The sequence below is a fragment of the Lepisma saccharinum genome, chromosome 17 (genome assembly GCF_977018435.1).
Source record: "Lepisma saccharinum chromosome 17, izLepSacc3.1, whole genome shotgun sequence".
Taxonomy (NCBI): Eukaryota; Metazoa; Arthropoda; class Insecta; order Zygentoma; family Lepismatidae; genus Lepisma; species Lepisma saccharinum.
This window is the reverse complement of record NC_139245.1, coordinates 50129931-50144383: the sequence shown is the minus strand read 5'-3', so window position 1 is coordinate 50144383 and position 14453 is coordinate 50129931. Positions and strand designations below refer to the sequence as shown.

Below are 14453 nucleotides of genomic sequence, written 5' to 3'. Positions count from 1 at the left end.
ACTGATTTCGCAGATTTGGATCCACCTGTGTAAAACACACAAAAATTAAGGTGCTGATTTCGAAGCTCTAAATACCTCTGCTGGTATTCTATCATTGGCATTTCTGCCTTTGGGAGGGCAGTAAGAGGCAAGTCAATACAAGGTGGGAGGACCGCTGAACTAAACGGTTTATCATCAGTTGGAGTTGACGAGAAGTTGACGTGAGATTCCGTGAGCAACAAAAGATCGTGAGGTCGTCTGCATAGAGAAGACCATGTAATGGGGCAAAAATATTTGCCATAACGCTGTACACTGCTATGGCAAAAAGAGTCACAATTAGTATGCTGCCCTGGGGGACACCATTCTCCTGTAGATGAAGCCCCAAAAATGAGTTTCCAACACATATGCGGAAATATTGGTCTGACAGGAAGTTCTGAACCAAGAATGCCATATGGCCATCGACATTCCAAGAGTGGAGCTGCTTTTGGATAGTAAATCGCCATGTTGTGTCATAGGTCTTCTGGAGGTTGAAGAAAACAGCAACTAAATTTTCCTTGTTGAGGAATGTATCCTGAATATCTGTTTCCAACAGAACCAGGTAATCCAGCGTGGAGCGGTTGGAGCGAAACCCACATTGAAAATTACTAATCAAGGAGTTCTCCTCCAAGAACCAGGTGAGGCGCTTGTTGACCATGTGATCCATCAACTTGCACACACACCTTGTTAAGGCAATGGGCCTGTAACTGTGGTGCAATCTTTACCTGGCATCAGGATGGAAACAATAATAGCCTCTTTCCAGGATGAGGGAAAATAATCCTCCAACCAAAACCTGTTGAATGAGAATGAAGTTGCCTTAGGCATATGACGAAGCCTCTCATAATGGATCCTCTCCACCCGAGGAGCTGAATTCTTTGAATTCCGAAGTGTGTTATCGAACTCCCATTCGATGAATGAAGAATTGTAGCACTCGTTGTTAGTGCTTCAGAAAACAAGTTTAAATCATTCGTCATTCCTTCCCATGGTGAAAATGTGGCTGGTAATTATCAGAGCTGGACACATTGGAGAACTCTGTGGCCAAAATATTTGCGATGTCTCCTCAATCCGTAACTATCGTGCCATCATATTGTAGTGCACTCAGTGGAGTAGTCATCCAAACAGCCTTCGACGAAGCCTGCATCATCAGAGAAGATACATATTAGATCCAACATGCCTTTTTACTTGTCAAATGAGCTGACAGGAATGGGCACACTTGAGGCGGAACTGATCATCTGGGTTCATGGCAGTGTGGTGTCTGTTGAATCGATTAAGAGCCTGATTGCGGGCCTTGATGGTTACACTGATCTCCGCAGACCACCAGGGGACTGGGCAATGCCTCGCAGGTTCATTGGGATGTGGAATCTAAGTATATGCAGCATCAAGGACACAGGAAACAGTGGTCCAGGCCATCGATAGGTGGAAAAGTCGACACAAGATTGATATCAACTTGCACTGCTCGCTCGAAAACACCCCAGTCAGCTTGACTGAGATGCCGGTGAGGAAAGTGTTCTGTTGATCTCTTAAGACGGTCAAAAACGATATGTAAAGAAAAATGATCACTCCCACAAAGATTCTATGGATGCTCCAGAAAAGAGTTGGAGCTAGACTGGGACTGCAAAACGACAGGTCCAGTGTAGAATATGTCCCAGAAGATGGGCTGAAGTATGTGGGAGCACCATAGTTCAGGATTGTATGACATACTTGTGATTATGCCATAAGGTTTGTCTGTAATTCATGAAAATGTTCAAGAAATGGAACATTATTATACGTTTACCGTGATATCCATTACAAAGCAAGAATTTCGATGCTATTAATAGTTTTAAAAACTCAACATTTGTTCATGAACTAATTTGTCAAAGTAGTTTGCGAGAATCATGCTGGGTGGTGTGCATTCCCAGGGTGGGCAATGATAATCTCAGTTCAATTAGTCCATGCTTGTACTGCCAATACCACTAGTTTTCGTTGAGTGTTAGGGATTCTATAATTATGTAACGTTGAAAAAGTGATTGTTTAACATAGACAAACAATGTTAATTTCTAGGGCTGAGCTGATACCACTTCATATGACAAACGTCTGCTTCCAGTAATGACAATAATATTTCAAATGTTATGTGTCATACTTTCCAAGATGACTTTATCTACCAATAAAAAAAAAATATCTATACCTATTCAACAAGTTGTAACGAGAGACAATGTCATTACCCTTCTAAAACACCCCCTTTAGACAAGATTTGAACGCCACGTTGAATTTATTCCATGTACAGAGTCTACATTGTCTACTCGTCGATGCCCTTCATTGCTTATGATACAAGGGCCGACATACGAGGTGTGGCTAGAAAAAAAACGGATTGATGTTGCTGTCGACAAATGGCAAGCACGTCAAGGTCAAGCAGTGAATGAATGTATAATGTGATATCCTGCCTATCGACTGTGTAATTTCCCAGGGTGCATTGCATGGTGATCAGTTCCACTGTAGCTTGTGGACGAAGTGAACCATACATCTGTCCTCCGTTGGAAAAATGTTAAGTGTGAAAGTGGAACAGCATATTAATTTGAAGTTTCTTATGACACTCAGAAAATCCGCCACAGAAACTTATGGTTTGTTGAAGGAAGTATACGGAGATGAATGTTTTATCATGCACGCAAGTGTTTCAGTGGTTTCAAAGGTTCAAAGAGGGACGAGAAGTGATCGTGGACAACTTGTGTCCTGGACAGCCTTGTATGTCAAAAACTGAGTCAATCATTGCAAATGTCGGTGAATTGATTCGAAAAGATTGTCGCTTGAGTGTTCGAGTTGAAGTTGAACTTTGTAAATAGGAGCTGGTTATACATATTTTGTTGTTGAATTTATTTATCAAGTGTTTTGTTATCCTGTAACCCTCCAGCCATCACTACTGGCATTACCAGGTGAGACACATAAGGAACCGCTAAATAGGAAGGTTTAGTAATTAAGGAAATTTTAGGACAATGATGTTAATGGTTGGGGTTTCTTATGACACTTGTGGGTTTGGGGGTGACCTTACCACTGGCATATCATCTCAATTGTTAACTCCGACATCTCACGGAATTCTCTAGAATCTGACCACATTCGCGACTGCAACTACCACTGCAGCCAACAATGTCCAATCAGCAAGTGAAAGTAATACCATGGGATAGTTTTTTTATGGAGATTGTCTCCTCTAGTAGGACCCTTAGTTACAGGGAAGTCAATGGAGATGGAGATGAATGAAATGAAATTATGAGAAACCTCCCTAGTAAGCCCCTTCGCCATGGCAAGGCAAGGTCAAGGTTTTGTGCATTCACTGAACTGTAAGACAGGGAATATCATACAGGAACATTCTGCTTAGCAAATACCCACATGCCATGAATACCAAAGCATATGTTGCAATCTTCCTGCTATGCCCCATGCATCTGAAGACTTGGGAGCTTCAAATCCTTCCACTAAGTCACTCTTCCTATCATATTCCACCCACTTGCTTCATTTCATTTCATCTAGTAGGATTGTACATTTTCTCTCGCTTTCTGTCATTGTATTAACCTTTGTATTTTATGAAATGTATTTCACACCAACATTTAATTCTATTTTACTCACCCACTTCCTAATTGTACAGACTTTGGGTAGCTTAAATCCTTTCTTAATTAGGAAACTATACAGTTTTGGAGCCCTGAAATACATTGCCAGAGACAGTTCTTTCTCATCTTCTCTCCAAGGACCGCATTCTTTATGCATGAGCTGCATTCTTAGAAACGTAAAAGGTGCACCTTCAATGTACTTTGACAATTCTGTCAAAAGGTAAAATTTTGAGTGTTTATGGTTTTTCAGCCTCTTCTTAAGCCGTGAAATTTCAGCTGTCTTTCTTGACAACAGAATATTCTTCATTCTTATTTTTCTTTTGAGTGTTTCTATTCCATAGCAGTCATTTAAATCTACCAGAGTCTCCGTGTATGTTTGTAGTACTGGTACTGCAGATGGGATGTTTATGTCAATATTGCTTGTGTCACATGCATGCATGCTGTGCACTTTTTCAATATGTAAATTGCAATCTTCAGTCTCTACGTGTTCATCTTGCGGCTCTCTTCCCACTGTGTACTCAATATTATCTATAGCTTCATCGACTGTTGTACAACCCACAACAGCAGAGTTTTCTTCTACCAACGAAGTTTCTCGTTCCGCTTCCAGAATACAGTTATGTTGGTTTTCAGGCAGTGGCTGTGGCACATTGCAGTTAGTGTGATCCATTGGCACTGCTGTGTGCATCAAAGAATTTTGCAATGTATTCATGAATGCTGAATTGTCAAAGTGTTTAGCACAGATTCTTCTATTTCGCAACTGCTTCTCCGAAAGTTCCAGGAAATCATCTCTCCCACTTCTTAAACACCACTCCCTGCATCTGAAATGAGATAAAAATATGTATATCTTTTTAGAAACAATTTTGTCACTATTTTCCTCTCAAACAAACTATACAGTCCAATCAATGGAGTTGTGAATCTCTTGTTAGAAGCATAGTCTTAACAGTCAGAATAATATACAAAAATCAAATCAAATTTACAAAGAAATGTTATCCTATTATCTACCGCACTATCATGCCTGAATCACACGATGCTACATTTCCTTCTGGATTTTCCAGTTAGATTTGGACTAGTTGTGTAGCACTTGCTCACCTGCTAGTTTTTGCTTCAACTGATACTCGTTACGGTAGTTGTTGGTATACTTCTGTTCCCACAAGGCATTGTGCAGAACAGACAGGCTTAAAAGAAAGTCATAGGAGAATAGATACTGATGCCATTATTTAAAATTATTTAAAAGAAAAGCATAGGCTAAAAATTGGCTCAAAAGAAAATATGGTAATCAAGGTATACTCAACAAGCTTTTTAGTTAACTCAGATATGATATTCATACATGAGATTCACAGCATTCATACATAAAGAATATTTTCTTGAAGTAAATGTTAATTATTTAATACAATCGTAATAATTAGGTTTTCATTATAGGTTAATCACATCTGTCGTGTACTAATCTCATTGCTTTGGATAAATTCCTACATACACTGTTCTACAAATTTTCACATTTTTCTGTTACAGAAAGAAAAGTAGATGTGTCTTACTTCTCAATTTAAAGTTATGGCATAATCTATATCACCTATAAGCAATGCATTTGCAATTATTTTCAAGATAGGTAGAATTTATGTTACATAACAATTAATCACAAGCAATGTGAGCACAACTTAATAAATATATCAAGAGCACCTGCAGAGGGGCAAGCGGGCATTTACTTTTTCCCCTAGACCTAGAGATATCTGAGAAGGCTTAATACAACTCAAATACTGAAATTATAGTATGAAAATATGGCCCAAAGGTGCTGTGAAAGGCAACAGATTACCAGGTGTGTCGGTTAATAATTCTTAATTTTGTCGCTGGATGGCGCTGGAAGCAAGGGTTGGTGCACAGTCTCAACTGTTACGTCAGTGGGTTGCCAGGACAGTACCTGTCAAAACGTCGTGGATGTGCAACCAAGTGCAAGTGAGCGTGATATTGGGTTTGAGTGGGAAACATGTTGACCTTCAAACCAAATAAGGAGCATGTGTGGCACGTCCTGCTTTTCTTCTTCAATCAAAAGAAAAACACGAGTGAAAGCCATCGTATCCTTGTGGAAACGTACAGTGATAATGTCCTAACGCAAGACGAGTGTGTGCGTTGGTTTCGACGATTCAAAAGTGGTGATTTGACTTGAAAGACTAAGATCGCCCGGGCCAGCTGAAAAAAATTCCAAGATGCCAAATTACAAGCACTGTTGGACGAAGACGATACGCAAACGCAACAACAACTGGCAGAGAAGTTAAATGTTGGTTGCCAAACCATATCTGATCGTCTTCATGCCATGGAAAAGATCCAGAATTCAGGAAAATAGGTACCACATCATCTGAACGACAGACAAATGGAAAAGCGAAAAACGGTGTGTGAAGTGTTGCTTTCTCGGAATGAAAGAAAGTCTTCCTTGCATCGGATAGTGACTGGGGACAAAAGATGGATCTACTTTGAGAACCCAAAATGTAAAAAGTCATGGGTTGAACCAGGACAACCTTCAACATCGACCGCAAAACCGAATCGCTTCGGAAGGAAGACAATGCTGTGCATTTGGTGGGATCAGAAGGGTGTGGTGTACCATGAGCTTCTGAAACCAGGTGAAACATTGAATGCCATTCGCTACAGTCAACAACTCATCAATTTGAACCATGCATTGATCAAAAACTGCCAAGATTGGGCTACAAGACACAGGAAAAGTGATTTTGCAGCACGACAATGCCTCATTACACACAGCGAAAGGAGTCAGACACACCATTTCTGCACTTGGCTGGGAATTCTTGCCTTACCCGCCATACTCACTACACTTAGCCCCTTCGGACTAACACTTGTTTTCATCGATGACTCACTCACTTTCCCAGCAACACTTCAACAATTACGAAGATGTCGAACAATGGCTTGCTGACTGGATCACCTCAAAATGTGAATGATTTTTCTGGAAGGGCATCCACAATTTGATGGACAAATGGACACAATGTATAGCTAGCGATGGTGCATACTTTGAATAAAACATTTGTTACCTTTCTCCCCAGATACAATTAAGAATTATTAACCGGCACACCTGGTAAGTGTCTATGCAATTTATTCTAGTGCTTGGATGCTTTATGAGAATTCACTTACCTGGGGGTAAGCATCACTCCTGTATAAGTCGCATTGCTCCACAATGTGCTCTACATTCAGCCATACCACTGCTACCCCCAAGGCTCCTCCCCCCCCCCCCCCCACATGAGGAAAAATCTTGTGGGCGGGCTTGAAATATATGATTAGTGAATTATCGGCAAGAATGTTCTTCTATTGTGCAGAAGAAATTATCTTTTCCTTACTGGAATAGATCCCTTGAATAGTAAAAATCACTAACAGCAAAACACAACTATGAATGTTGAATTCTCATCCAATTTTCTCGTAAGGTGTCAGAGAATTCTCCACGAGTTGTTCATAGCTTTTCTTTTAGCGATAGGTATCGGATACTGTTTCGATACTATGGGTCTTTCAGTATCTACCTCTATTTCGTAGGAATACACTCTTGAGAGTTCTGGTTTTTGACTAAATAGATTCCTCTGTTTTAATAAAACTTCTCTCTATTCTTTTCTCTCTTCTTTGGAGATATCTTCACATTCATCAGCCTTACTCTTTACATCTTCAACAGATGTGGTATATTTATCATCTTCTTTCTTCATTTCACTTTTAATTTCTTTACAAATATCATTTTACACCGCTTTCACCTGTCCGCATATTAAACTTAGGTTGCCAATGCATTTTTCTCTCTCCATTTCACTGCTTACAGTTTCCATAGGAACATCTAGTATCTCTTCTTACAATGACTCTAGATTCAATCTTCTATCTTTAATATAAATATGACCATCACATTTTTACAAACATGGTATTCCTAGTATCATATTGCTTCTTAAGCCCTTCACTATGAGGAATCTAATAGGAAAAGTCAACCCTTGGAGGTTCATCATTACATCAACTGTTCCTTGTATTCTATATTCTTCTTTTCCTACTGCCATGACCAATCTTCTTTTATCCTTTTCTTATGCATCTAGACGAGCTTGTGGATATCTCCCTTTTATCCTCTTCCAGCATTCGTAGCTCATTACTTCTACCACACTACCACCATCTACAAGACACTTTACTTCTAAATGTATAATTTTGGCCTTTACATAAAAAGTTCTCCCTGGTTTTAGTTCCTCGAGATTGGGCTCTTCTATTAAATATAATTCTAGACTTTCTCTTTCACTATTTACAATCTCTCCCTGCCTTGTCTCTTCTGGTTTCGCTCTCACACCTGGGAGATGCTGCAAGAGCATTATATGTTTGATCCTCTATTCTCTTCTACATTTCTTGGACCTTCATTTCTTCTCATTCCCTCTTAGAATCTCCTTACGATGTTGCAGTGATTTCTGGCTAATTCTATTGCTTCATCTCTTTCTACATTGGGAGGAGCATTTCTTCTTTCTATCTCTTCATTGGGCATAATTCCACAGTATATGTATTTCTCCATCGCTGATTTCCTCCTCTTCCATATCTTCAGGAATTATTTCGATCTCTATAATTTCTCCAAGCTTCTCGGTATCTACCGTAATTTATCTCCCTTCTTCGCAAAGTCCCTATTTCTCTCATATCTTCCAATATCTCTTCCTGCATCTCATCTTTCTACATCTGTCCTCTGGTTTCTTATGTCTATTATTCTTACATCGAATTCCTATCTCCAGAACTTTGGTTTTGAATGGCTCTCTTCCTCTGAATGTTGCCTCTTTCCATAGAATCTTCCTTCCTCATCGTTCCATGAATTTTGAGTTTTACTTAGTACGTCGTCTGTTCTTAAATACTTAATCAAATCATCTACTACTTTTATTTTAACCACTGCTATAGCTCTCTGAATACTCAAAGGCAATGCTTGGACAACTTGTTTAATTAATTCTTCTTTGCTGCAACCTTCCTTCAGATTTTAAACTTCTTAACATCTTCCATGTATGTTCTTCTAGGCTAACAACTTTGGACAAATCTACATAACGGCAACCAGCCAATCACTCCTCGATGTGGTAATAATGGATGACCCGGATCTTGTACACTCATTTAACATAACCGCTCCTGTCGGAACGTCCGAGCACTGTCTAGTAAACGCGACACTTGCCATCGAAAAACCAAAATTAATTAAACAGTTTATCAAATCTCGAAACTTCTCTACCCTCGACAAAGAGATATTCGATAGGGATGCTGCAACAATTGAATGGATGCAAATTGATAGCTTCGACAACATCGATGATAAAGTACACTTTGCTACTCAAAACGTAATAAATCTCTTCGACAAGCATGCACCCCTTGAAACTAAATAAAATCAAAAAACTCTCCGTGGATATCCGAAAATACAAAACTGCTCATGAAACTCCGTGACAATGCCCTAATAAAATATAAGTGCACAAAATCCCAGGCAAACTGGGACTAGTACAAAGAACTGAGAAACTTCACCACCTCGGTCCAACGGCAGGAAAAGAAAGCCTATTTTAATCATCACCTCCGCTGCAACAATAACAGCAAAGAGTTGTGGAGAAAAATAAAAACGTGGGGTGTATATAGTAAAAATATGAACAACGAGATACCTTCCGACCTGAGAAACATAGATTCAATTAACCGACATTTTTCTAGCGTATGCAGCAAAGCGAATGTCTCAGAAGATGATGTTAACAAAACTCGAGAGTTCTTTGATGTCAACACTTTTAACGAAAGCACTCAAACTTTCCACCTGCAAGAAATAAACGAAGCCGAAACAATGAAAGCTATAAACGAAATATCATCCAATGCATCTGGTAATGATGGAATATCTATAAAAATGATTAAACTGTTACAACTGCACATCTTACGTCCCCTGACGCACATCCAAAATTTCTCGTTCCAGACTGGACAATCCCCGCCTAGCTGGAAGACAGCACGTGTTGTTCCGATACCAAAGAAAAAAGTAATATCGTCCCTGAATGACCTTCGACCAATAAGTCTCTTACCTATATTTTCCAAAATCACTGAAAAAATTGTTTACAAGCAAACTCGCAAACACGTTAATGACCTAGATCTGTTTCAAAATGTCAATCCGGTTTCCGTCCCTCATACAGCACGGCAACGGCTTTACTTAATGTAACTGATGATTTATTACGATCAATCGACAAGAGAATGGCAGTAGCATTAGTATTACTGGATCTGACTAAAGCTTTTGACAGTGTCCATCATGACCTGCTCTTGAGCAAATTAAAATACTACGATTTTTCACCTCCTGCTCTCCGATGGTTTAGATCGTATCTAAAAAACAGACAACAGAGAGTATTCATAAACGCTGCCACGCCCCCTCTCTCTCGCACCCTGCCATTGGAAACCGGTGTCCCATAGGGATCCATTCTAGCCCCTCTCCTTTATACCATTTTTACAGCCGACATACCTACTGTAATCAATCACAGTAAAGTTAATTTTTATGCAGATGACACTCAACTACAAATTCCTTTTCCACCGAAATCGCCAGATGCAGCCTTAGCTTTGCTCAATGATGATTTATCCAACATAAATAGTGTAAACGTGTAAAAGTAACGGTCTAAAAATAAACCCACAAAAATCAACTTTCTCTCTTATTGGTTCCCGAAATAATCTCTCTATGATAAATCCTAACGAGATATGCATCAAACTAGACACATCTATAATCCCTTATTCAACAAATGTGAAAAATCTAGGCGTCATTTTCGATGAACACCTTAACTGGGATATTCATGTGCAAGAACAATTTAAAAAAGCTTACGCCGTGCTAAGATCGCTGTACAGCTTTAAAGAATGCCTAAAAACAGAGATTAAAATTAGACTAATCTTTATTTTACAGGACTCCTGTGACGTAATTTTCCGACCAAATCTATCCGTTCGAAACAAAACCAAAATCCAGAAAGTCCAAAATTCATGTTTCCGTTTCGTGTACTATATAAGAAAATACGATCATATCCTCCCAACCCTAAAAGCAAACAAAATGTTGAACATGACCAGACGCCGAAAATTACATCTGTGTTGTTTCATTCATAATCTTTTACAAACCAAAACACCTAGAAACCTATTCCAGAAATTAAAATTCAGAAGGGAAATACATGATTACAAAACAAGGGGAAAATCGAAACTTGAACTTCCAAAGCACACACCAGTGCTTTTCGAATCATCATTTACGTATTCAGCTGCAAGAGCGTGGAATAAACTTTCTCCTTCCATGACGTCCCTCACTAATCGCAACAACTTCAAAGACAAACTAAAAACTCTATTCTTAAATGAACAATATCTGTGTTCCAGCACTCACGAATAATAGCTCTCATTTCTGAACCAACTTCCTAATAACAAGTATTTTCATCTTCATTTTGCTTGTTTACTTTTCCCCTTACATGTTGCCAACCCTTTACGATATTTTGTCCTTTCTCGCATATCAAGAACATTTATATGTTTTTACACATAACATTAATATTAATTTGTATTATTCTCAACCATATCACACCAAGCACAATTGTGTCAATTAATTTGTGTATCCTTGTGTATTTGTTTTCAATCTTTTTTTTATTATTATTATTAGTGTGTAGACGAGCCTTTGTTCTCAATTTTGTATTTGTTCTTTCTGTGTCTTCTTTATATTTCTCTCTTTCTTCTTTGTTTGTTATTGTACAAACATTTAGTAGGTAGAATGTATTTAGTATGTATATGTATCCATCGGGGTTAGGTGGTAGAACAGCTGCAGGCTGAACCTTGCCCTTTAATAAAGGAAAACTGAATTGAATATTTCCTTTTAGAGTTTCAAACTGCCTTTCTTTTATGTCCTCACTGCAGTAATAATTCAGGAATTTTCTGCTAAATTCTTTGTAATTTCTGAAATTGTGCTGAATCAGTTGACACCATCCGGCTGCAGACTGCTTGAAACATGTTTCTATAACATTCAGGATAATTCTCATGAGTTTGATGTTAGTTCCCTTATGAATGTTCTAGGACATTTATCAGATATGTTTCCATTGAATTTAGGTACATGCTGCAGTTCTTGTGGCCTAAGGATCCTGGTTCTATAGTTCTAGTCTCTTGAAAATTCGTAGTCTAAAATATATCCAAGAACCTTTCATTATTGCTTGCAATGTATTGGGGTACCAAGTGCCAACAACGTATGCAACATCCTCGGGAACCAAAAGGTTGAGCGGCGAAAGTTTCAACATTCTGTACATCTTGCCGAGCTGGACACGCCGAGCCTCAACCGCGGAGATACCTACTTGCATAGTTTACCCATAATGCTAGCCTTTGCTCCAGCGGCGGCATGAGAATCTGTTACACTCAGGGTTCGGGTGTTAAGTGCACGCACTAAAGACCAAAGAAATTCTTGTCAGCAAGATACTGTAAAAACTCTAAGAAGGACTTTTACATATAAAGTTTATTCAACACAAAATTAAGACAAGAACAAAGCTTGAACCCATTACAGTAGGATGATACACTAAAACAATGTGTTTACGGTTACATGTATGGAAGTCTCCACAGTTTACAAACTTTTTAACCTTCGGTCCTTGAACTACAGACTTTAACTTTCAGGATACAGTTACCTAAATACCAAGACAGTTCGAGAACAGTATTTGTATGTGCAATATATGACCTACAAAGAAAAATAACCTTTTACTATATGATACTTAATATCCCCAGTTGGAAATAAATCTCTACTTTTAGATGGCAATCACATATATTTAGGATAAAGTCACCAAAAGAGAAAGTTTGGTGTAACCATGGAAATGTGGTCTTTTCCAACATCAGAGCAATGGGGTTCCACGTGGGATGGGGTTTCACCATAATCTCCTGGCATTCAAGAGACGGGGTTTATCTGAAATTCTCTCACCTGAAAGTGGAGTAGGTTTCTCTCACTCTAATGTGGAGTGTCTTTCTCTTGCCCATAGGCAGAGTCGTACTGAGTTGCTAGCCAAGCTCTCGTGTTTACAAAGGTTCGGCAACGCTAGTGTAAGCGAGTGGAGGAAATAAGAACTATAAGAAATCTATCCAACCTTAAATATTATCTATATACAAAAATCAAATTGTCAATACCTTCGATTTTAAGAAAGCTTATGCATATAGAGGTGGATTCCATATACGAGGTGCATACAAGTTATAACACCTATTCTTTTTTTCAGGACTGGAAGCAGATAGAAACATGCGAGAAGAGGGATCAACATCTTTGGAATGAGCAAAATGAAATGGAAAGGAAGAGGAGAAATGAAATTGAAGAAAGACTATAAACTGTACTGGGCAGGGACTGAAGAGGGCAGTTGATGTGTGGTTGGATTATTCAGAAGTGGTGTTACGTACTCAATAGGCCTAATACTTGTAAATAGTTGCTAAGTTGAAACAGAGATGGCAGCACAAGGCATGTAAAAAAAGATCGCTGTATTATAAATAAATAATAGTGTAATGGACATTTCCACCGCTGTCAACTAATTGGGCCTGTCACAGCCTTCACCTGGGTGGTGGTGCTGCCACCTGTGGTTTCTCAGGTACTCCCTTGTTTTCTGTCAGGGTTTCAACTCCCTTAGCTTTTCTGGATACCTCCAGGCCCACAAGGCATTGGGGGCAAACACTTTTATGGCAGTGTTTATTTCCCATGGCACAAGGCTGTCAGTGGGTATCTGTGGTATTTGCTGGATATGTCGATTCCACTGGACACCCTCCACACACTGAGAGCCTTGTTCTCCGGTACTGCTTATTTGGGTTTCCCCTTATTCGCAGCACAATAACGGATCACGGAAAAAAAATCCAAGTTCACAGATTATCCTCCACATGACCAAACATTCACTCTGATTGGCTGTTCTAGAATCTAGCAGAGAAAGTCAGCTGCAATTAGAAGATGGTCTAGTTGTCAACAAGTCCAGCAGCCAGCTTGGCAGCTAGTCCAGAGCCAGCTACGGCATTCCTACTGGAAATCCAGTTCCGTGTGATTCTGCCTTAAAACAATGGAGTGAAACTTGTCTAGTTACCACACAAACTGTGACAAAATATGTTTAATATTTTCATATTCCTTTTAACTCCTTGTGCCACTAAGAAAAATAAATAATATGGCCTGAGGCCTTTATTACTCAACTAAATGACCACTTTGTACTAACCTTTGTTTGTTCGTTGCAGGAAAGGTGAAGAATTTCACTCCTTGATCTAGATCTTCAGAGAATGTACATCCCTTATAATGGCATCTTCTCCTCTTAGATATTGATGAGGACAACCACACATTTTCCAGACAGCGATTGCGACTAGAGAAGAAAAATGTGCTTTAGCATAACATTAATATCAGAGTATGGTGGAGAAGATACATCATACTTTCACATGAGATAAAAAATGTGCATAATGTTCAAAACACTTTCCTAGAATTTTTTTCAGGGACCTTTTAGAAAACGCTAATAACTATTACTTTCATCTGTATATTTGCTTCAAATTGATATGTTATTAAGTGTCGTGTTCTCCCATACTTGGCTAATTGCAACTATGAAGATGAGTGACCATGTGATGAAAGCACACCCATGTCCAGATTGGGATTTGATTGATTTGGTGTTTAAGTCCACTTTATGCACAGTAAGGCTAATCACGACTGGTGATTGGGATTTGAACCTGGGACCTCTGGAATTGTAGAGTGCTGAGTTAACTGGTTGACAAAAGTCTTTCACATCGAGAAGTACACTGATAATCCTGTTACTGATGTTACAGAACTCAAAGGTAACTGCAAGTAGTTGAATTGCGTGGATGATCAAGATAACAGAAGCATTTATTGGAATCATCCAGGAGGACACGAGAGAGAACTGGAGATCAACAGAGAAAAAGTTGAGATCTGATTGAAATAAA

The 14453-nt window shown here is 39.0% G+C and overlaps 1 protein-coding gene across 1 annotated transcript in view; it reads right to left on the bottom strand.

Annotated features, from left to right (window-relative positions):
* The window catches only part of LOC146001741 (uncharacterized), a 100436-nt gene that overhangs the window by 19080 nt on the left and 66903 nt on the right, over positions 1-14453 (bottom strand). Inside the window, exons 3-4 of the mRNA XM_083139447.1 lie at positions 13727-13867; positions 3607-4405 (exon numbers count right to left, since the gene is read on the bottom strand). Coding sequence (XP_082995573.1) covers positions 3607-4405; positions 13727-13867 — 940 coding nt within the window. The remainder of the gene's footprint in view (positions 1-3606; positions 4406-13726; positions 13868-14453) is intronic.